At 46.3% G+C, this 23,957-nt stretch overlaps 1 protein-coding gene across 2 annotated transcripts in view; it reads left to right on the top strand.

Moving 5' to 3' along the window:
• Positions 1-6: 6 nt before the first annotated feature.
• The window catches only part of CYTH1 (cytohesin 1), an 87,992-nt gene continuing 64,041 nt past the window's right edge, over positions 7-23,957 (top strand). The window contains exon 1 of one of the 2 annotated variants that reach the window (XM_046674506.1): positions 7-132. In XM_046674506.1, coding sequence (XP_046530462.1) covers positions 111-132 — 22 coding nt within the window. In that variant the 5' untranslated portion in view covers positions 7-110. Of the gene's footprint in view, positions 133-12,587; positions 12,859-23,957 lie in introns of those variants that run through there. The other variant, XM_046674507.1, reaches the window with a different exon arrangement.

The raw sequence follows: 23,957 nt of genomic DNA, 5'->3' as shown, positions 1-23,957 counted from the left end.
CGGCGGGCGCGGGGCCGGGGGCGGGGCTCCGAGCCGGGCCGGGGCGAGTGGGGCCAGGTGCGGCGGGACGCGGGCGGCGAGCGGCGAGCGGCGAGCCTGGCGCCGGCACCATGGAGGAGGACGACAGCTACGGTCAGTACGGCCGGCGGCCCGGCCGGCGGACGCCCCCTCCCTCGCTTCCTCCCTCTCCGGCCCGGCGGCGCCTCCGGCGGCTCGCGTTTCCCGGGGACGGTGGTGCGGGACGCGAGCCCCGGGCGGCCGGACCGGGCGGGGGCCTCTGCAGGGCGGGGGGCGCCGGGGCCTGAGAGGCTGAGGGCTGAGGGGCGCCGGGGGTCTCCGGGGCGGGAGCAGGAGGTCGCAGGGCCGAGGTTGCCAGGGTCGCAGTTTCTGGGTCGCCGAGGCGGGGACCGGGGTCTCCGGGGCGGAGGTCGCAGGGCTCGGGATTGCCCGGCCCGGGGGTCTCCGGGGCGGGGTCGCCGGCCGCTGTCACCCGGCGCAGGCCCGGCGGTGCCCCCGAAGGTGCCGTGTCCCCTGCGTCCCCGCCGCGTTCTCCATAGTTTCTGGCCCCTTGGTGTTGGCAAGTTGTGTGCCCCGGTCCGTGCCTTTGTTCAGAATCGGAAACGGGAAAGCAGCCAACGAACCGAAGCGGACAGGCCACCGGGGACGTTTCTGCGGCCAAGTTACCGGTGACTTGAGGGTGCTGTCGGGGGCCAGGAGCCCGGCCACTGGTCACCCGGGAGGGCCGGGTTAGTTATGCTGACCACCGTTAGGTTTAAATAGGCTACCGGTACAGCGCGCTGTCTGGGCAGCCTGGAGCTGCGTGCAGGAAAACTCAAGTTTGCCTTCTCGGCGGTGCGCATAGACGCGGCATAGTGATCACACCACACGGACGGCGAAAACTTGACAAAAACGAACAGTTTCCAAATTCTCCCCCTGCTAACCTTACCCTGGAAACTGTTGGCCGTCAGCGAGGGCGTTCCTCCCTCGCGTGGCTTGAAATTGCAGGGGCTGCAAAGGTTGTTTGAGATGCTTTAGTTAATTAACATTTTATTCGAGAGGAATTTAAGAAAGAATGGCAAATAGAACAGGTGGTGAACTTGCGTGGTTTGGGAGCAGAGTACAGATCCTGCAGAATTTAAAATGCTTATGTGGCTAAATGGAACCAGATCCTGGTTTAGTGACTAACACAGGTTGTTAGGATTATCTGTGTGTTTATGGGTGAGTGTTGAGAAGCTGTTGACTGGTGAAGAGGTGGGTTTATGACCTGCAACTTGACCCTGAGCTGCAGACACTGAGCGCGCAGCTGCTCTCAAGACCCACTTGTGCCTAAGTCCAAAGCTGGTTAGGGAGGGGTCCCTGTCAGATGGCCCCTGGTTGCCTTCCGAGTAAAAGCTGTGTGTGTGCTTTTCTTTTGTGATTGAACAAAAAAATCATCCACTGGCTGGTCCCAGAGGATTTTTTGGCCCCTCCAGACCTCTCTTTCTGCCCGTGAGAAGCCTTGTCCAGCGTTGCCTGCTGCTGTTTTCTCTACCTTCTCTTGCCGTTTAATCTCTGTCACATCGCAGTGTTCTGCCAGGCTTTCTTCTTGCCCTCTCCTGGTGTTCTTACCCGCCAGGCGAGACAGGAAGTTGTCGGTCTGGTTGCTTTTAATACAGTGACTGCTTTGCCACCAGGCATGACATGAATTTGTGCTTGAAAGGGGTAAATGGAAGCAGGATATACTCATTTCCTATGGCCGCCGGAACAGATTAGCACAAACTTGGTGGCTCAGCCCAACGCAAATTTGCTATCCTACAGTCTGGAGGTCAGAAGTCCAAATTTAGTCTCACAGGGCTAAAATCAAGGTGTTTGCAGGGCTTTGTTCCTTTCTGGAGGTTCTAGGGGAACATCTGTTTCCTTGCCTTTTCCAGTTTCTAAAGGCCTCCTGCATCCCCCGGCTGGTGGCTGCCTTCCGTGTCCACAGCCAGCAGGCGGCATCTTCTCGTTTCCCTCTGACCTCCGCCTCTTCTCCTTAGGACCCTGTGATTACATTGGATCCACCTGGATGATCCCGCATGAGAATCAGCATCCTTAGTTCTGCGGCAGTGATCCCCCTCTGCTGTGTAGGGTGACGTGTTCACAGGTTCTGGGGATCGGGACGTGGATATCTTTGGGGGCCATTATTCGGCTGACCGCACATAAAGATGAGAAAGAAATTTATTCTTCCCCTTTATACAATTAAAAAAAGTCATCTTCTTTGTATTTTGGAGGAACCAAAAAAGGTTGAGTTCAGGAAGATTCCCCACCCATAGGGTTCACCACACAAAAGGGAGCTAATAGCTGAAGATGGTCATAGGAAGAATGAGTTTCCCAGTTCTTCAAGGCTTGCCTCTGGCTCCAGAACTGTCCATTTTCCTCATTGGTTTTACAGAGAAGTAACCTTGAGAGATAAGACAGCTGTTCGGAGGCCACATTTCAAAAGGAAATGTGTGGCGCAGACTCTAAAGCACGTGAAAGGCCGTGTCCAGAGGCGCCCTCAGAGCCTCCGTTGTTGCGTGAGTCAGCCTAGGAGAGCACCCCTGTGTTAACATTGTGTCTTTGGGGAAATGGGTTATGATTTTCCAAGCTACCACTTTGGCGTAAAAAAACTTTTGGAACATAACTCATTTGTAGTATGCTGAAGACAGAGGATGAGTCTTAGTTTCCCTGTTCAATTAAAGAGAATTTTGAAAACTAACAACAAGGCCTCTCTCAGCGCTGTGTTCTTTGGTGTCCTGTGTAGATCCCCCACTGAGTACGGAAGCTTCTTCCTGCAGACACTCCTGCAATACCGATGGTGTCTTCTGAGGTTCCTAACTCACCAGACAGGTACAGCGTGGCTCAAGCTCCACGTGCAGTGTGATGGACTATACTACGAAGGCCCATGGAGGGGAAGTTAAACCAAAGTCACTTTAAAGCTTATTTTTCTTTGGAAAATGTGGAATTAGTCATTTTCTAAAAGCTTAATAATTGACGTTTTAAGAGAGATGTTCATGTCGCTTGTGGCCGGTTGGTTGTTTCCCCCAGTTTCTTTACGAATGTGACATAATTGGGAAGTTGTTTTTTTTTTAGAGTCACGTTATCTCCTTGTTAGAACGCTGTCTTTCCTGGGCTTCACAGTTCCCATTTGCACAGGGAGGAAGTGTTTCTCCTTTATGGGATACCCTGCCCAAGAGAAGACTCAGTTTCTCTTGGTGATTCTGCACTTGAGCAGACATTTTAACCTGCCTTTTCATGGGACTCCTCTGGAACTTTATGTGAAAGTTTTTGTGAATGTGCACTTTTGGAGGGTCCTTAGCTATCATCACGTTCTCAGACGGTTCTGACCCCAGGAATGGCTGTTCCAGAGGTTGCCAGCGTGCTGTCCGCCTCTCTTAGGACAGGTCCTGAGGTAGAGATGGGCAGGGTCATCTGGTAGTAACATTGGAAATAGTAGTGTGATGATTCTCTGTCACAGTGATGACAAGATACTCCACTCTCCGAGCATAGCTTCTTAAGATCATTGAACTCGTGGTGCCACTCAAGGCCTTTACTTCTCGAACACAGCTTCTCCTCCTCTTGCTTTTTATTGGCTTCAGACTTATGCCTCTTCTGCAGTGTGAGGGAGAGTTGGCCTTTAAGAAATAAGCTTCTAAGAGAGAGTGGAGATGTTGATCTTAACCAGGCACAGCCTCCGTCCTCAGCGGATAAAGTCAGGTGTGGGCAGTGGCATGCGTGGGTGCTGCTGCAGGACGGCGAGTGGGAGCCCGTGGCGTTCCGGGGAGATTTGCTGTTTCGTCTTTGTGCCTCTGGAACAAGCATGGGGCCTGGGGCCCAATAGAAGCAGCCTAGCAACTGTTGAGGGACTAATAGCTTGCACCAGGTTCCCTGAGGCAAAAGTCAACATTCAATGAGCTTGAGCTTTTGTCTTCAGTCTCCATCCCAAACAGAAACAGGAACACTTTTTCCGTGTGCGTTTGACTCCATGCCAAACCAATTTGCTTTGTTTTTCTCTGATATTGATGACTTTAATTGTTCTCAAATTTATACACTTAATGATTTGCCTTTATTGAAAAGAATACAATTATATGAAGTCAGGGCTGTCTTAGAAAATCTGGAACATAAGGTTACCATAATTACATATTTTATGGTCTTTAAGGTAGATTTCCAGGGGTGACATTAACTTGTCAGAGGGTATAAACATTTTCAGAATTCTTGATGCGTGGTGCCAATTTGCTTTCCAAAAGGGCTGTGCCAGTTTACCCTGTTCTTAGTGATGTGTGGGGTACATGTTCCAGGGTCACTGCAAGTGTGCCACTGCTGAGGATTAGCATTTGAAAGCTTTTTTTTTTTAAAAAAACCAATTTTATGGTTACAAAATGGCACCTCTTTAAATCTATTGATTACTAGCCAGGATGAAAAAAAATTCTTTTGCATGTTTGTGTATTATATGTATTTGCACATTGTGTATTATGACCTGGCTCTTCATGTGGGACGATGATTTCTTCATTTACTTAACTGAGATTAACTCTTTTTTTATGGCCTGTATCAAGTCAAGTGTTTATGTTTTTCTCTTATTTGTAGCACGGGGGAAATATATATTCATTCTGACTGGGATTTGGGTCAGGTTTTGACCAATGGTAGTTGTCACTTATTTACCTTTCCTTAATTTATCTTTTAAAGATCGAAGGTCTCTCAACTCAAATAGTGTCTTCTGGCCAAGTACAGTATGTTTCCTTTAGAGGAGAAATCGTGAGTTGAGGAGCTCTTATCGGTCTGGGTTATGATGATCAATAGTTCATCCTGTGGGGTCTTAAGGCACATGCCTACTGCTTTCCAAGTGTCCCGTGTGTTAATCCAAAACAGTCTTGCCAAATAGATCTTTTTCTTATATATTTCACGCCTTTAGGATCAGGTAGTCCTACAGTAAGATCCAGGAGAGTGCCTTCTTGTTTCTCGTTTCAAGAGTGAGAGCAAGCATATGGGTCACTTGGGGGAGGGGCGACAGGACTGTGAGGCAGAGTTTGGAAAGGGGGGGGGGCGTCTGCTCTGCTAGAGGCCTCTGCGCCCTTTCCTCCTCCCCTCCAAGATGAAAGGCGTGGACAGTGGGCCCCTGGAGAAGGGCTCTTGGCCTGACCTGTCTGTCTGCTTCATTGCCACACTGCTTCTGGATTGTCTCTCTAATTGTTGTTGCTTAGTTTCGGCTGCAATAATAGAGGCATGGAGGAGGTGGGAAATTATTTAGAAATGTTCGAGAAGTGAGTCCCACATCCTCTGAAACTGCTGGTAATGTTGTTTTGCTTCGCTCTTTGCGTTGACTAAAAAAAACACAATATAGGTTGAAGGCTGTGTAGGGGATTTTGGTTACTCTTCATCATCCAGGATCACGGAACGTGGTGTCTGTCTGCTTTCTGCTGGTGAGGTGGTGATGACCTGCTCTCTGTGATGCCTGACTCCTTCAGCAAGGGTCAGGATGTTACCTTCCTTAGTCAAGTCTTTTCATGTTTTCTACTTTTTTTTTTGAGTCTTCCATAAGGTTTCTATTTCAGAAGCATGACTTTATCTGGCCATGTTACAGTCTATGTTGTAATTATTAGTGTTGGGTATGAATGATGGAATTGGTTTAATGCTATTAAAAAAACTTTCCTTGGGGCTGGCCCGGTGGCTTAGTGGTCGACTTTGGTGTGTTCCGCTTTAGCGGGCTGGGTTCGTGGGTTTTGGATCCCAGGCACAGACCTACACCACTCATCAAGCCATGTTGTGGTGGCAATCCGCATACAAAATAGAGGAAGATTGGCACAGATGTTAGCTCAGGGACAATCTTCCTCAAGCGAAAAAGAGGGAGATTGGCAACAGGTGTTAACTCAGGGCCAGTCTTCCTCCTCCCAAAACAAACAAACTAAGAAACCAAAAAAACCCACTTTCCTCCTCAGTAGTACTTTTGCAGTTTTGGTTTCTGTGAGCAATTTGTAAGTGCTTATTCAGTCAACAAGCGTTAGTAACCACTGCGGACGGTGCAGCCCCTGGTGTCACGGATGCTTTGAGCCTAGACGGAGACAGATGTGGAAGCACGCTATGAAGGAGAGTGTCAGAGTGGATGTTGCAGGGGTGGACATGACAAACTGAGGTAGTCCGAGGAGAGCGGTCCTGTCTGGAGTTGGGGCGGATGAGGGTTGGGCAGAGGAAAATCTGCAGGAGAGCTGCAGTTCGAAAGGTGAGTTGGTGCTGACCAGGGGAATATGGCAGAGAGAATGAGCAGAGCCAGGAGGCGCCGAGTACCTGGGCCCCTGGGGCACCGCAAGTGGTGTGTGCCTGAGAGCAGGCGTTGGGGGGGCCCGGCGAAGTCGTGAGGGCTTCTCTGTGTTACCAAGGACTTTATTCTCTGGGCCATGGGGGGTGGTGAACGACGCTCACTTTGCATTTTGGGAGGATTCCTCTGACTGGTGTGGTTCCGATGGGCACCGGCGAGATCCCTGGGGAGCTGTTGCAGCCGTCCAGGTGACCTAGAGGATGAGGGCCTTTGGAGGAGGAGGAGAAAGGGAGGAATAATGACAAGACGGGTGGAGGACCTAAAATCGGTAGGATTTGGTTACCAGGCTTTGGGAGGGACAGAGCGCCCAACGGATAGGGGCAGGGTTGCAGGTGAGTGCCAGCTTCTGTCTCGGGGCCACTGCTTGGAGAGTTTTGAGATGGAGTGTCTAGAGGTGAACCTGGGAGCTCAGTTTTGGACACACAGAGTGGAGTTTTGAGGTACTTACAGACCGTCCGCTGTGAGAGGTCTGTTTAGGCAGTTGGATTTGGAACTGGAGCTCAAGAAGTTATCAGCGCGTGAGTGGCGGTGGAGCCCAGGGAAGGGGCGAGATCCCTGCTGGTTGAGAAGAGGTGCAAGGATGCCCAGGAGAGAGCGGTCTGGAGAGGAGACGCGGGGATCAGTTGTCTCCCTCTGGGAGCTGGCCTGCACGTGGGCGGGGAGAGGGTGGCGCTGGAGGGCTGCGGGAGGGAGGGGCTTCGTTTGCAATTAGGGGCCTTAGGACTGTTGATGGACCGCCTTACACGCATTTTGCGAGCGATCCTGAGCCAGTCTTGAGTCTGGTACTCAGATACTACAGCTGTAACCTCGATAGGGTGGAGCTCTTGTTCCGTTTTCTGTTTGGGCTTTTAGACACAGCACCTGCCATTTAGTTTAAGTTCCTTTCTCTTATGCTCTCTGCTTCCCTGAAATGCAGTTGCCACCAGCCCTAGTGGCTGAAATTAAGAGGATGTTTTGACTTTTAGCTGTATTCTTGCGTTTCAGCGGCCCACCGGGCGTTCCCCTCAGACCTTCCCTCACATCGCAAATTCTGCGGGTCTGAAGGCCTTCTTTTCCTCGCTCCACTCTGGTCTTCCCTCCAGACTTCCCTAATTGTTTTCACTTTTATCACCATTTACTTCTCACTCTAGCTATTTAGGCTTGAAAAAACGTTGATTCCCTGCTTCCTGGCCGCCTCAGTTGCTTTCCAGCCATCCATCCATCTGTCCATCTCTCCACCCTCTTCTTCATTATCTTCTTTGTGTCAGGATATTTGCTTGATGCTGGGGCTCTGAAGAATTTTAAAATAAGGCCCTGCTTTCAAGAAGCTCACAGGGTAGGGGCTTGACAAGTGGAAAAATTTCAAGATGTGTGGAGATGGAAGCAGACACTGTGGGAACCTGGAGGATTCCAGTTTTCAGCGTGTTTTGGCTGAGAGCTACTTTGAATAAAACACCTAATTATGGGCTCGCGTGCGATGGGCGCATTCCAGAGCAGGTGTTAGCACTGTCACTGTTTTCACAGCAGTAGCTCACTGCTCTGCACCGAGTGCACTGCGGAGCACTTTCCATGAGTGCTCGTTTAGTCCTCACAGTGGTCCTGTGTGGGAGGAACTAATAGCAGGCCAGTTACAGGGAGGAAATGGAGCCTGGGAGAGGTGGCTGTTTACATGAGGTGACCCAGCTGGTGGGAGCCCAGATTTCTCAGACTGCAGAGCCCGGCTTTCATCACTCTGCCGTGCTGCCCGCTCCTTTCCATTTCTCCACACCCCTCTTCACTGTCATATACCTTATATACTTTTTATGTCTGTCTTTCTCCTGCAATTGGGGTACAGAGTTCCATGTCTTGATAAAGTTGGGGTAGTTTTTTGGTTAAAATCTATTGCGGGTTATTCAACGGATGTGTATTGAAAGAACCCATTGCTAATCTGAGGGTTGCGGTCTGAGGAGTGTGTAGGATCTTTGTCCTGGTCTGCGGACGGGGTTGGTGTAGAGGCCCTTCCTCCGGGGGTTGGTAAGCGGGGCTGGTGTCGGGGCGGTCGGAGTCATGCAGCCGGGCCTCTGAGAACTCCTTGGAGCCAGGGTACAGCTTGTGGTTGGGCAACCAGCATTTATATGAGAAATCCAGGTAACTAGGTGAAGGTTGATAGTAGTAATCCTGCCTCTTACAAATCTGTACTCAAGCTTGCGTCTCAGCCACTTACAGGGCCTTTTCATGTCACTTCTTGCCTTGTCACCCTTTATGATGAAATAGAAAAGGCCATTGAAAGAAGAAATTCAACAATGAAACAAGAGAACACTGCAGGAGAGTAGCATTTCTTCAGGGGAACGACCGAGTACCTCCCAGAGTCTTCCTGCCTGAGGCTCTGACTTGGCAGCCTTGTCCCTTGTTGGAGGAGAGGCTGGCTTCTGATGCGCCCGTCAGGATGGCAGTATCCTGATGGGGTCGCCGAGGACTGTGAGACAGGACTTCTGCTTTGCAGGTTCACAGACAGACTTTGGGGCCTGCATTCGTAACCACTGAGTGAGAATGCCAGTTTATTACTGTGTTTGAAAGAGTTTTTAAAAGCGGGCTTTGGTCATTTGGCTGCTCTCAGCCCAACTGTGGACGTACCTGCAAGGGGACTGTCGTTCAGGACACCCAGCGAGCTGGGACACCAGAGTGTCCTCATTCTCATTCCTCCTGGTTTTCACCTCCTGTGACCGTCACTTCTGCGTCAGGACGGCAGCTAACAGTAAAGTGGAGTCGGAGTGCAGCTGCTGAGTGTCCTGGGCTGTCTTCTTGGACTTGGAGCCCTCCCGGTCGACTTCGCGCTGCGTAGGGCTTGCTTCCTCCTGAGGGCGGTTTGCCTCCCTTCTCCGCGTGACTTTTACTGATTGTGAAAGAGTGTGACTTCTTCACCCTATTCAGTAACTTTGACAAAGACTTCCAATGCTTTCCCTCTGTGTGCAGACAGAGCTTGGAGGAAGTGAAGTTCTGAAAAGATTGCTAGGATTGGAACTGAAGGATTATTTTATGGACTTATAGAGGTCCACCCTAGACTTTGTAGTCTCACTGTAGAGAACACCCCCAGGTGTGTTCCGTGGTGCACAGGGAGGGCGCCTCTGAGTATGCTGATGCCTCTGGGGGGCCCCACGAGATGTGACCCCTCACAGATCTCCATGCCTTGGCCCACTGCCTGCAGGGCCAGAGCGCACCAGCCACATACCCCCATTAGGGCCTTTCTCTAGCTGTTCGCTGGGCTTGAGGTGCTTTTCACCCAGATGTCCTCATGATTGATTCCCTCACTCACCAGCCTTTGCTCCATTTCCCACTCCTGGCAAGAATTACCCAGATGGTCCAACTAATTAAGCAACCTGAGTGGTGCTCTCCCGCTCTGCTCGACCCCTGTCGGCACTCATCGCCTTCTACCTATTACGTTTACTATTTGTGGTTGTCTTCTCCAGCTGAGATGGAAGCTCCATGAAGGCAGGAATCTTCATCTTTTGTTATCAGACACAACCCACATGCCTACAACCGGGCCGGGACGTTGTAGGCTCTCAGAGTTTGTCGAATGAATTGTTAAATCCACACTCCCTCTTCCCATCTGTTTTTGATCTCACTGAAATTGCTCATGTCAACTCGTAAGTTGCAGTTGAAATTAGCATGTAGCCCTTTCACCTCACACATGTCATGTCCCATCTCATTCTTCTGTTGCTTTGTGGTTTATTTGGGGCTGCAGCTGGTCGAGGTAATAACCAGCTAGGAAGTTCCTCACTACGGATTTGCTGGGAGGGTTATGGAAGGCTTTCTATGCATTCAGAGATTTCAGTACAAATCTTAAAAAAAAAGGGACGTTTAGACGAAATATGTGATGATTCTATTCTTGAAGATGAGTGTGGCAAAGAAATTCTTTAAGAGATGCTAGTAGAGGGGCCGGCCCGGTGGAGCAGTTGTTAAGTTCGCACATTGCACTTCTCCGTGGCCTGGGGATTGCTGGTTCGGATCCTGGGTGCGGACATGGCACTGCTTGGCAAGCCATGCTGTGGCAGGCATCCCACATATAAGGTAGAGGAGGATGGGCATGGATGTTAGCTCAGGGCCAGTCCTCCTCAGCAAAAAGAGGAAGATTGGCAGTAGTTAGTTCAGGGCTAATCTTCCTCATAAAAAAAAAAAAGGCTAGTAGAACCTCCAGTAAGGTGATCTGTGGTCTGAGTCCACTTTATCTAGGAAGTGTGAAGGTGTTTGAGAAATGCGTGTATCTTGACAAGGATTACAAATTTGTGATTGATTTTTTTTCACGATTAAAAGAATCAGGAAAGCTACTGGATATCTTGGTAGAATGCTACTCTGACTTGGATCCTTTCTGGACATGCCCTCAGCACCATAGAGAGACAAAAGAAGTGGCTTCATTTATCATTTTTTTTATGGCTGCTGTAACAAACTATCACAAATTTAGTGGCTTAAAATAACACAAATTTATTATTTTACTACTCCCTGGGTCACAAGTCTAGATTGGGTCTCACTAAGATCAAAGTGTCAGCAGGGCTGGTTCTGTCTGGAGGCTCAAGGAACGAATCTTTGCTTCCTTTTCCACCTTTTGGAGGCTGCCTGCATACCTTGGCTCCTGGCCCCGCTCCGTCTTCAAAGCGGCAGTGGCTGATCCAGTCTTTCTCACATCTTGTCACTCTGACACTGCCCCTCCCACCTCCCTCTTCTGCATTTAAGGACCTTGTGATTACACTGTGCCCACCCCGATAATCCAGGACACTTCCCATCCCTAGGTCACCTGATGAGCAACCTTAACTCCGTCTGCAACTTTAGTTCCCCTCTGCCACAAAGGTGAACAGATCCACGCGTTCTGGGATCAGGACGTGGATGTCTTTGGGGCCCATTATCCTGCCGACCATACCACCCTGTGGCTTTTGTGTCCCTGGGTGTTTCTAGTGAGGATAAGCAGCTTAGTCCTTCATGCGTATCTTTTTCTTCTTGAGGAAATGTTCCAAATGCATAGTAAGGATTACAGAATCGGGCTAGTTCTAGAGCATTCCTAGTTGAAAGTGTGTGCAAAACATCAGGCTTTGACCCGTACATCCTGTTTCTGCTCCTCAACAGCCCTATTTGTCATCAAATTACCAGAAGAAAGTCTTCATTCGGAAGGCTATGTTGTTGCTGCCCGTTCTTAGGAATGTGTTTGTACTTTCTTTGATAACAAAGAGAGTTTTTCCTAGTTTCAGGTATTGGAAACATCCCTGAATGATGGAGCTTGATAGGAAAAAGGAGTTCATTATTCTAGAAGGAGATATTGGCATGTCATTATGTGGTGATTTTTTTCCCAGACATCTGTCTTTTGTGCTTTGTCACATGATGGACGTCTCATTGTGTGGAGGAAGCAGGCCGGGTGCTGTTACTCTTGCACAAATTCCTGCTAAAGGCTCATTTGGTTAATTTTTACCCTGAATAGATTTCAGGGATACAAGACTGAATTTTTGGCTAGATACTACTGGTCTTCCTCTTTTCTGATTTTGCTATAATCTCCCATTTTCTTGAACACATAAATATGTATATATATAGCACTCTAATAATAGGAATTTAAATTTCTACCTTAAAAAATTATAAAAGTAACATATCTTTATAGTAAAAACTTGTTTGATAGAGAAAAGCATATAGTTAAAAGTCACTTTTGATTTTTAAAAGGGTTTTAATAGACTCTAGGAAGTCTGAGCAATTTTAGTTCTCTGTATTATCCCCAAGGTCAGTTGATTTACACACAAAAATAGGTTATACGTCACCTGATTCCAGCCTGGAGCAGCAGGACCGAAGAAAACAGTCGCTATGAGACTGAATGGTACTTGGAGATCGTGACCTGGAGAAAATAACTTCAGAACCATTTGGACTCAAAAGGCAGGTAGCTGAGGTGTGCATGTGAACAGGATGTGTGCTGTAGCATGGCTGCGGGAGTGGGCTCGTGTAGGAGAACATGTGAACTGGACGTGTGCTGTAGCATGGCTGCGGGAGTGGGCTCGTGTGTAGGAGAACATGTGAACTGGACGTGTGCTGTAGCATGGCTGCGGGAGTGGGCTCGTATAGGAGAACATGTGAGCAGGACATGTGCCGTAGCATGGCTGCGGGAGTGAGCTCGTGTAGGAGAACATGTGAGCAGGACATGTGCTGTAGCATGGCTGTGGGAGTGAGCTCGTGTAGGAGAACATGTGAACAGGACGTGTGCTAGAGCATTGCTGTGGGAGTCAAAACTTGGAAACTACTAAATGATTGTCGGTAAGGAGATGGTTCAATATGTAATTGTGTATTTATGTTACAGAATGTCAGGTGCCCCTTAACAGCTGTGAGATCTGCATGTACAGGTGTGGAGGATGGCCATATGATGCTGAGTGCAAAACAGGTTGCTCAGAAGATATCCTGGTTGTTATTATAAAATTGTGTTTTATCAACTCACATGGGTCTCTGCAAAGAAAAACGTCTATAACCTTTATAAGGATTCAGACCAGACATTGAAACTAAAGCTAAGCTGTGGACCTGGAGCTGGCGGTGTGCCAGAGGGAGCAGGCAGGGGCGTCCTTCGTGCTCTACAGGTGAGTGTGGCAGGGACGAGGAAAAGCGCTGGAGCCTCTTCTTGACTGTCAGTGAAAATGGGGGTGGCTGAATGACAGTTGTATTTGGGGTGAATTTTGATTTTAGGAAGTGATGTCATCAGATTTATTTGATACCTGTAACTTTGAGAAAGATGGGTATGTGGTACTTTGTGTCGAATTACTTTTTACTTCTGTTTAAAAATCTTAAGAACTGTTGTAGTGGGGTTTTTGTTTGCTGTAGGAAAAAAGCATTTGAAACTAGTAAAATGTCATTGCGTTCTTTGTTAAACTGTAAAAACCTAGCTCTTTGGATGCGAGGCGAGGAGTAAAACATCGGTGGTGAAAAAGAAGGAAGAGTTTTTTGACTTTTAGATATCTGAGTTTGTAAAATGACCATGCATTTCCAGTTCCAGATCGATACCTATTATAATTAGAGTCATCAGGTGTCTCAGGCAGATGAAGATAGAAAAGTGGTTTGTTTAACCTACCTATTGGAAGTGTATAATCTGGTAAATTGGATTAGAATGGTGGTTCCCATAACTGGCTAATCTGCAAAATCACCTGGCTGAGTTTTTTTCAAAAGCAGTTTGCTCTGGGCCCCTACTCCAGCCATGTCTGTGAACTGAGATCCTCCAGGGTGGGATCCAGGAGTGACGGAATACATACATGCACACGTGTTGTCAGAGCTGCTGAATTCCTGGAGCCCAGATGTACGAGACTCGCTCTCCCGAACCTCATGCGCTCTCCTCAGGGTGCGTTGCAGGGCCTGGCTTGGGTCAGTGGCAGAGACGGTTCCCTTCATTTCCTGTGTTGATTGTATGAAGTGATGGTGAGAGAATTTGTGTGTCCGGGATTGTAGGGAGGGAAGGCTGAGTGTTAAATGCATTTCTCCAACTGTAACTATCTAATTGATGTGGTTTTGCTTTAGGCCATTCAGAATTCCCCTTAGAGGGTTTTGAGCTTTCAAGCAGAGCTTTTTCAGAGGCTCAGCAGATCAAAGAAGCAAAAAATAACCAAGCTTGGGGTTTTTTTTGCTCCTTTATTCTAGCTACCAAGTTTATCTACCTCCCCACTTCAGCCTCCCCAGGTGTCTGTGTGGTTTCTGTTTTGCTCCTTTTAGAAAAAAGCCAGCTTCCCTTGGTGTTGCCCTGTTGCTAGGCAGCCCCAGGACGGTGTCATCCTAGAGCCCTGAGCTGCACTGCAGAGGAAGGGGCCTGAGGAGATCCTGCCCCTCCCCACTTGGGACGCGGACTGCCAGGCACACGGGACCTGCGCAAGAACTGAGGCTCACTCGCCTTGCCAAAGCATCTTCTGAGTCGTTTTCGTTCTCCTCAAGGGCTGTTGGGAGATCGTCTGAAAATTAAGCCACGTTAGGTGGCCTGCTAGGATTGGCCATAATTGTATGTGGCCTCCTTACTTTAGCACTTGGGCAGACTTTGAAAAATTACTACTAAGGAAAATTTCAAACACATGCAAAAGTAGAGGGAAGAGTATAATGAACCCCCACGGACCCATCACCACCAACGCTTTGGTGTAATTTCCTTTCAGTCTTTTTCTATGCATATTCCTACATGTTCACTCCTCTTAAGTCCTTTTTGGAAAATGTAGGATTAAAAATTAAGCTTAAAAATTAGTTCTAGTCATTCTGTGGAATGTTTTGTAGCTTTTTTTTGAGAAGTGTTTTGAGCTTTTCTTTCTGAGCTAACATCTGCCCCCAATCCTCCTCTTTTTGCTGAGGAAGACTGGCCCTGAGCTAACATCCGTGCCTATCTTCCTCTACTTTATATGTGGGACACCTGCCACAGTATGGCTTGACAAGTGGTGCGTAGGTCCACACTCGGGATCCGAACCGGGGAACCCCAGGCTGCCGAAGCAGAACGTGCAAATTTAACCACTGTGCTGGCACCCCCCCCCCCACTTTTTTTAAAGATTTTATTTTTCCTTTTTCTCCCAAAGCCCCCCAGTACATAGTTGTGTATTTTTAGTTGCAGGTCCTTCTTGTTGTGGCATGTGGGACACTGCCTCAGCATGGCATGATAAACAGTGCCATGTCAGCGCCCAGGATTTGAACCAGTGAAACCCCGGGCCGCCGAAGCAGAGCGTGTGAACTTAACCACTCAGCCACGGGGCCGCCCCCTCTTTAAAAAAATAGTAATGTACGTTTTTCTCTGCCATTAAAATTTGTGTGTGGACAGTTTTTTAGTGGCATCTATCAGGAAGGGACCCTGTCCTCATAGAGGACAGCAGGAGAAGCGAGACCACACAGGAGAGGAGAGGATGGGCAGGCCAGCTGGGTGGCCACAGCTCCCTGGGGCTCACAGCAGGTAGTGAGACTCACTGGGTCAGAACCAGACACTTTATTCCATGGAGCACAGCAGACAGCAGGACCTCAGCCTGGGGGTGCTACTTCCCCAACCCCAGGTCCCACGGAGTGATGTGATGGGCTCGGACCATGGCCATGCTAGAATTGGGTTGATCTGCAGCTGAGGAACCAGGGACTAAGGGCTTAGCACCTTTTGTGGCAGGCAGCAGACAAGCCAGGCCCCCTCCCCAGGGAGCCAGCGAGTCGTGCTATGGTCCCCTTGACCAACCAAATGTGACAGAACGACGTGCAGGCATGCTCGGGCTCCATGGTGGCCTGCCTCTGCCAAACGCGGGGTAATATGGATGCAGCATCATTTAATTAGTTGTCCTTGCTTGTCGGTTATTTAGAAGTTTCTGCTTTGTTCTTATAACAGATAACATTATTGTGAGTAAAACTGCCCACATATCTGAGGCTATCTCTTGGGCTAGATTCCTGAAAGTGGAATCACGAGGTCAGTAAGTTTGACTTTATATGTTTAGTCCAGTTTCATCCAGTTGTATTTTTCTGTTGAGTTTGGATGAGGGTTTCTTAAGAATTGGAGTGAGAACTCATCTGCTTTCCGCCTTGTGGATAAGCGTGGTCTGATTTTTGCTGTGTTCGTTAGACTCGCTCTGGTACTTGAACTTTGGTTCCTAAGGCATTTTTTTAGATATCTGTGTCTCCAAGATGTGTTAAATACTTTTGAAAGTAAGTCCACACAAACCGTGATTTAGTTCTGTACAGATAGCTTTTAAATTCTTTATATCAGGATAGGGAAGACAGTGCCTGTTTAGGGACACCTTGGTTGGAAGCAGCTCAAACTTTGCATAATAACTTTGTCTTTTAATACTTTTTCCAACATGCATTGTTAGGGCTCTTTCATCAGTCAGCCTTAATTTATGCTCTGGCTGTCTTGTGCCTTGGGCCAATTATCTGTCTTCTCTCAGGGGCACAGAATCGGGCTAATGACACAGTCGTACCGGGTCATTGTACAAGGTCATCGTGCAGGGTCCATTGAGGTGCTCCGCGTACATCAGTCAGGGAGCTGACCTGCAGCGGGGGCCTGGGAGTGTCGGCAGCGATGGCCGTCATCCACAGATGCTCTTGAGGCCTTCGTGGGGCCTCCACAGCAAACTAGGGTACCAGTGGTGATGTCTAAACATCTTTAATTTGTGATAATAAGTACAGTAATTTCCACTTCTCTGCTACAAACTTTTCAGGTTCTCTCTTCTTGTAGTTTTTAAAAAAAATTCTCACAGGAGAAGCATTTATTTATTGAGGTATAATTTACATATGGCAAACTGTATCCATGTCAAGTGCGCAGTTTGATAAGATCTATGTGACAGATTTGTACACCAATGAGGCCACCATCACAGTCAAGACACAGCACGTTTCCATTGCCCTGAAATGTCCGTGTCCGTTTGTAGCCCATACCTCCCCTCCACCCTAGGCACCCCTGATCTGCTTTTTGTCACTGCTGATTCCTTTGCATTTCTCAGAATTTTCTGTAAATGGGATCATACAATGTATTCTCTATTGCCTCTGACTCTCACTCAGCTCGAAGTGTTTGAGATCATTTTGGGGGTGTCACTCTTTCTTTTTATTGCTGGGTGGTGTTCCACTGTCCGGAAGACCACGTTTTATTTATCCATTCACCTATCATGAGCTTGTGGGTTGTTGTCCAGTTTTTGGCCATTGTGAATAAAGCTGCTGTGAGCATTCATGAACGGGTCATTGTGTGGCTATGTTTTCATTTCTCTTGGGTTAATACCTGTGAGTGGAATGGCTGGGCTGTATCATAGGGGTTTTTTTTCCCACCTTAAAAATGTTTTATTATATGTAAAATGTAGTAGAGGTAGTCAGGAATGGTATGTAACTGCTTTTAAGTCTTAGAAAAGCTTTTATGTAAGTCTCTATTATGCAAATCAGTTAAAGAATGTTTTAATATGTTATCATTTTTGCATCAGTCAACAAAAATCTGGATTTACCTGGGTCCGGCCCAGTGGCGCAGTGGTTAAGTGCGCACGTTCCGCTTTGGCGGCCTGGGGTTCGCTGGTTCGCATCCCAGGTGTGGACATGGCACTGCTTGGCAAGCCATGCTGTGGTAGGCGTCCCACATATAAAGTAGAGGAAGATGGGCACAGATGTTAGCTCAGGGCCAGTCTTCCTTAGCAAAAAGAGGAGGATTGGCAGTAGCTAGCTCAGGGCTAATCTTCCTCAAAAAAAAAAAAAATTTGGATTTACCTGAAAAAAAAAAGTGACGTAAAACTTGAAACAGTCACAAGTAAATGAAAACTTTTTTTTCTGTTCCTGTAGTAAAAATCTCAATTTTATACTTCCTTAAAATTGGGGGGGGAACTTCGTGCAAAAATTTAGAAGTATAAGTTCCCATGAGTGGGCAGATCCCCGTAAGAGCACTGCACCAATTGGGGGCGGCGTGTGGCCCTTTGGAACGTTCCATCAGCATGTGTGCGCTTCTCCTGTGCTTTCCCTTTCCAGGCTTTCTCTGTCTGTCGGGTGGGTTTCTCCTCGGTAGCTCGTGGCTCTTGTTCATGACGTTGTGAGACAAACACCATGGAAGGTCCTCCACGGTCACTTTGTTCCTCCCCCGAGTGTAGCTAGAAGACAGCGCCCTCTCACGTCTCAGCCAGGCGTTTGCCACCCGCTGGATGGATCACACCACTCAGTGGTAACCTTTGAAAAGCAGGGAGGGTGTCAATATTTTTTTAAAAGGAATTACGCTATAAAGTCTTTTTAGAACAATTCTTTTGTTGAGGGGTTTTTAGTGTTTGAACTACCAGGTAGATGATCTTCTACTTTGAAATTAAGGTATTAATTAAAGGTTATTCTTTTTTTTTTTTTTTTTTTATTAATGTTATGATGGATTACAAGCTTGTGAAATTTCAGTTGTACATTTTTGTTAGTCATGTTGTGGGTACACCACTTCCCCCTCCGTACCCTCCCCCCACCCCCCCTTTTCCCTGGTAACCACCGATCAGATCTCCTTCTCAATATACTAATTTCCACCTATGAGTGGAGTCATATAGAGTTCGTCTTTCTCTGACTGACTTATTTCGCTTAACATAATGCCCTCGAGGTCCATCCACATTGTTGTGAATGGGCCAATTTCGTCTTTTTTTATGGCTGAGTAGTATTCCATTGTGTATATATACCACATCTTCTTTATCCAATCATCAGTTTCTGGGCATGTAGGCTGGTTCCACGTCTTGGCTATTGTAAATAATGCTGCGATGAACATAGGGGTGCAACGGGCTCTTGAGATATCTGATATCAGGTTCTTAGGATAGATACCCAGTAATGGGATGGCTGGGTCATAGGGTATTTCTATTTTTAACTTTTTGAGAAATCTCCATACTGTTTTCCATAGTGGCTGTACCAGTTTGCATTCCCACCAACAGTGTATGAGGGTTCCTCTTTCTCCACAACCTCTCCAACATTTGTCGTTCTTGGTTTTGGATGTTTTTGCCAATCTAACGGGGGTAAGGTGATATCTTAGTGTAGTTTTGATTTGCATTTCCCTGATGATTAGCGATGATGAACATCTTTTCATGTGTCTATTGGCCATATTCATATCTTCTTTTGAGAAATGTCTGTTCATGTCCTCTGCCCATTTTTTGATCGGGTTGTTTGTTTTTTTGTTGTTAAGCAGTGTGAGTTCTTTGTATATTATGGAGATTAACCCTTTGTCGGATAAGTGGCTTGTAAATATTTTTTCCCAATTAGTGAGCTGTTTTTTTGTTTCAATCCTGTTTTCCCTTGACTTGAAGAAGCTCTTTAGTCTGATGAAGTCCCATTTGTTTATTCTTTCTATTGTTTCCCTCAACTGAGGAGTTACAGTGTCCGAAAAGATTCTTTTGAAACTGATGTCAAAGAGTGTACTGCCTATATTCTCTTCCAAAAGACTTATTGTCTCAGGCCTAATCTTTAGGTCTTTGATCCATTTTGAGTTTATTTTGGTGTGTGGTGAAAAAGAATGGTCGATTTTCAATCTTTTGCATGTGGCTGTCCAGTTTTCCCAGCACCATTTGTTGAAGAGACTTTCTTTTCTCCATTGTAGGCCCTCTGCTCCTTTGTCGAAGATTAGCTGTCCATAGATGTGTGGTTTTATCTCTGGGCTTTCAATTCTGTTCCATTGATCTGTGGACCTGTTTTTGTACCAGTACCATGCTGTTTTGATCACTGTAGCTTTGTAGTATGTTTTGAAATCGGGGATTGTGATTCCGCCGGCTTTGTTTTTCTTGCTCAAGATTGCTTTAGCAATTCGTGGTCTTTTGTTCCCCCATATGAATTTTAGGATTGTTTGTTCAATTTCTGTGAAGAATGTTCTGGGGATTCTGATTGGGATAGCATTGAATCTGTATATTGCTTTAGGTAGTATGGACATTTTAACTATGTTTATTCTTCCAATCCATGTGCAAGGAATGTCTTTCCATCTCTTTATGTCATCGTCAATTTCTTTCAAGAAAGTCTTGTAGTTTTCATTGTATAGATCCTTCACTTCCTTGGTTAAGTTTATCCCAAGGTATTTTATTCTTTTCGTTGCGATTGTGAATGGGATAGAGTTCTTGAGTTCTTTTTCTGTTAGTTTATTGTTAGTGTATAGAAATGCTACTGATTTATGCACGTTAATTTTATACCCTGCTACTTTGCTGTAGTTGTTGATTATTTCTAATAGTTTTTCTGTGGATTCTTTGGGGTTTTCTATGTATAAGATCATGTCGTCTGCAAACAACGCGAGTTTTACTTCTTCGTTACCTATTTGGATTCCTTTTATTTTTTTTTTCCTGCCGAATTGCTCTGGCCAGCACCTCCAGTACTATGTTGAATAGGAGTGGTGAAAGTGGGCACCCTTGTCTTGTTCCTGTCCTCAGAGGGATGGCTTTCAGCTTTTGTCCATTGAGTATGATGTTGGCTGTGGGTCTATCATATATGGCCTTTATTATGTTGAGGTACTTTCCTTCTATACCCATTTTACTGAGGGTTTTTATCATAAATGGGTGTTGGATCTTGTCGAATGCTTTCTCTGCGTCTATTGAGATGATCATGTGGTTTTTGTTTTTCATTTTGTTGATGTAGTGTATCACGTTGATTGACTTGCGGATGTTGAACCATCCCTGTGTCCCTGGTATAAATCCCACTTGATCATGGTGTATAATCTTTTTGATGTATTGCTGTAATCGGTTTGCCAAAATTTTGTTGAGGATTTTTGCATCTATGTTCATCAGTGATATTGGCCTGTAGTTCTCCTTCTTTGTGTTGTCCTTGTCAGGTTTGGGGATCAGAGTGATGTTGGCTTCATAGAATGTGTTAGGGAGTTCTCCATCTTTCTCAATTTTCTGGAACAGTTTGAGGAGAATAGGTATTAAGTCTTCTTTGAATGTTTGGTAGAATTCTCCAGAGAAGCCGTCTGGTCCTGGACTCTTGTTTTTGGGGAGGTTTTTGATTACCGTTTCTATTTCCTTACTTGTGATTGGTCTATTCAGATTCTCCATTTCTTCCTGATTCAGTTTGGGGAGATTGTAGGAGTCTAGGAATTTGTCCATTTCTTCCAAGTTGTTCAATTTGTTGGCATATAGTTTTTCATAGTATTCTCTTATGATCTCTTGTATTTCATTGGTATCTGTTGTGATTTCTCCTCTGTCATTCCTGATTTTATTAATTTGCACTTTCTCTCTTCTTTTCTTGGTGAGTCTGGCTAGGGGTTTGTCAATTTTGTTAATTCTTTCGAAGAACCAACTCTTTGTTTCGTTGATCCTTTCTATTGTCTTTTTTGTTTCAATATCGTTTATTTCTGCTCTTATTTTTATTATTTCCCTCCTTCTACTGACTCTGGGCTTTGTTTGTTCTTCTTTTTCTAGTTCCGTTAGGTGTCGTTTGAGGTTGCTTACGTGAGCTTTTTCTTGTTTAGTGAGGTGAGCCTGTATTGCGATGAATTTCCCTCTTAGGACTGCTTTTGCTGCATCCCAAATGATTTGGTATGTCATGTTCTCATTTTCATTTGTCTCCAGATAATATTTGATTTCTTCTTTAATTTCTTCAATGATCCATTGTTTGTTGAGAAGCGTGTTGTTTAGTCTCCACATTTTTGCACCTTTCTCTGCTTTTTTCTTGTAGTTGATTTCTAGTTTAATAGCGTTATGATCAGAAAAGATGCTTGATATTATTTCAACTCTCTTGTATTTATTGATGTTTGCTTTGGTTCCCAAAATATGGTCAATCCTTGAGAATGTTCCATGTGCACTTGAGAAGAATGTGTAACCTGCTGTTTTTGGATGAAGTGTTCTATATATATCTATTAAGTCCATCTGGTCTAATTTTTCATTTAATTCTATTATTTCCTTGTTGATTTTCTGTCTGGATGTTCTGTCCATTGGTGTTAATGGTGTGTTGAGGTCCCCTACTATTATTGTATTGTTGTTGATGTCTTCTTTTAGTTCTATTAAGAGTTGCTTTACAAATTTTGGTGCTCCTGTGTTGGGTGCGTATATATTTATAAGTGTTATGTCTTCTTGGTGGAGAGTCCCTTTTATCATTATATACTGTCCCTCTTTATCTTTCTTTATCTGTTTTGCTTTGAAATCTACCTTGTCTGATATTAGTATAGCGACACCTGCTTTCTTTTGTTCATTATTAGCTTGGAGTATTGTTCTCCATCCCTTCACTCTGAGTCTGTGTTTGTCTTTGGGGCTGAGGTGTGTTTCCTGGAGGCAGCATATTGTTGGATCTTGTTCTTTGATCCATCCTGCCACTCTGTGTCTTTTGATTGGGGAGTTCAATCCATTTACATTTAGAGTGATTATTGAGACGTGGGGGCCTACCACTCCCATTTTGTGTCTTGTTTTCCGGTTTTTTTCAGTTTCCTTTGTTTCTCGTCCCATGGTTTAATCTGTTCTGATGTAGAGCTGCTACTCTCTGTTGTTGTCCTTCTACTTATCTCCTCTGCTCTTGGTTTTGTAGCCCCTTTCCTTTTTTGGATTTTTCAGGAATGAGGGTTTTCCTGAGGATTTCCTGAAGAGGAGGTTTTGTGGCAATGAACTCCCTTAATTTTTGTTTATCTGGGAAAGTTTTTATTTCTCCATCGTATTTGAAGGATATTTTCGCTGGGTAGAGAATTCTCGGCTGTAGATTTTTGTCCTTCAGATTTTTGAATATATCTTTCCACTCTCTTCTAGCCTGTAAAGTTTCTGCTGAGAAATCTGCTGATAGCCTGATGGGGGTTCCTTTGTAGGTTAGTTTCTTTTGCCTGGCTGTCCTTAATATTTTCTCCTTGTCGTTGACTTTTGCTAGCTTCACTACTATATGCCGTGGAGTTGGTCTTCTTGCATTGATAAAGTTTGGAGATCTATTGGCTTCTGTCACCTGAAGATCCATCTCCCTCACCAGATTTGGGAAGTTCTCAGCCATTATTTCTTTGAATAGGTTTTCTGCCCCTTTCTCCTTCTCTTCTCCCTCTGGTATACCTATAATCCTTACGTTGCATCTCCTAATTGTGTCTGATAATTCTCGGAGAGTTTCTTCATTTCTTTTAAGTCTTGCTTCTCTCTCCTCCTCTGCCTGCAACAATTCTATATTGCCATCTTCCAAATTGCTAATTCTTTCCTCCATATTATCGGCCCTACTGTTCAGAGCATCTAGATTTTTCTTAATCTCCTCTATTGTGTTCTTCATTTCCAATATTTCTGTTTGGTTCTTCTTTATCGTATCAAACTCTTTTGTGACATAGCTCCTGAACTCGTTGAGTTGTCGGTCAGAATTCTCTCTTAACTCATTGAGAATCTTAATGATGGCTGTTTTGAAGTCATCGTCATTTAGGTTATATATCTCATTTTCTTTGGGATTGTTTTCTGTGTATTTGTTGCTTTCTTTCTGTTCTGGAGATTTAATGTATTTTTTCATATTGCTTGATGTTGTTGATTTGTGCCTCCGCATGGAGATAGAGTTTAGTTGCTCCTTTCACTTGTTTCAGCTGCTGCGGTGGGAGGAGCAGCTGTTTATATTTCACCAACCAGGAACCCTGTCCGTAGTTGCTAACTGGGCCTGGGCCCCTCTTCGTAGCCACAGTGGCCCTTTGGATTCCCTCCTCTGCCGTGGGGGCCGTCACAGGGGGGCTTCAGGCTGCAGGTGCCTACTGCTGCAGCCCACCTAGATGTGCTCTCTCCTTGGGGTCTGCAACGGTGTTATGGGCTTTTCCAGCGGCCAGGGGTGGGATCACTTATATTTGTCGCTCCGTTGCTGTCGGCACCCACCAAATCTCACTTGTCCTCTATGGGTCACAGGAGAGCTATTGGCATCTTCTACAGTCTGTGGTTAGTACACCTAGCTATGCTGCTTTTGCCATGGGGTCTTCCAGCCTTGTGGCTGGCGGCTGGGTGCCTTCTACTGGTGCTGTGCAGAGGCTTTCCCTAAGGCTGCTGTGAGCCTGTAGGGTTTCCCCCTAGGCTACTAAGCTGGGTCTCTGGAACTCTCTCCAGCCCCAGTCCTCTCTGAGATCTCCGGCAATCCCTAGCCTCACGGGGTGGGCAACGGCAGCTGGGGGTCGCCCCGCCCTCAGGGCTTCTCTCCGGGCCTCTGCCGGAGCTGTGAATGCTGGGCGTGGCCCCTCTGCTAATGGCAGACAGAGAGTTTTGTCTGCTGCCTGGCGGAGCTCCGGCGCTTCCCCTCCGGGTCGCAGGACCGGCCTTTGAAAGTTCCCCCCGCCCCGGTCCTCTCCGAGATCTCTGGCAATCCCTAGCCC

Source organism: Equus quagga, chromosome 11, assembly GCF_021613505.1.
Source record: "Equus quagga isolate Etosha38 chromosome 11, UCLA_HA_Equagga_1.0, whole genome shotgun sequence".
Classification (NCBI taxonomy): domain Eukaryota; kingdom Metazoa; phylum Chordata; class Mammalia; order Perissodactyla; family Equidae; genus Equus; species Equus quagga.
Note: the sequence above shows the minus strand (reverse complement) of the source record. Positions and strands in the feature narration are given on the sequence as shown.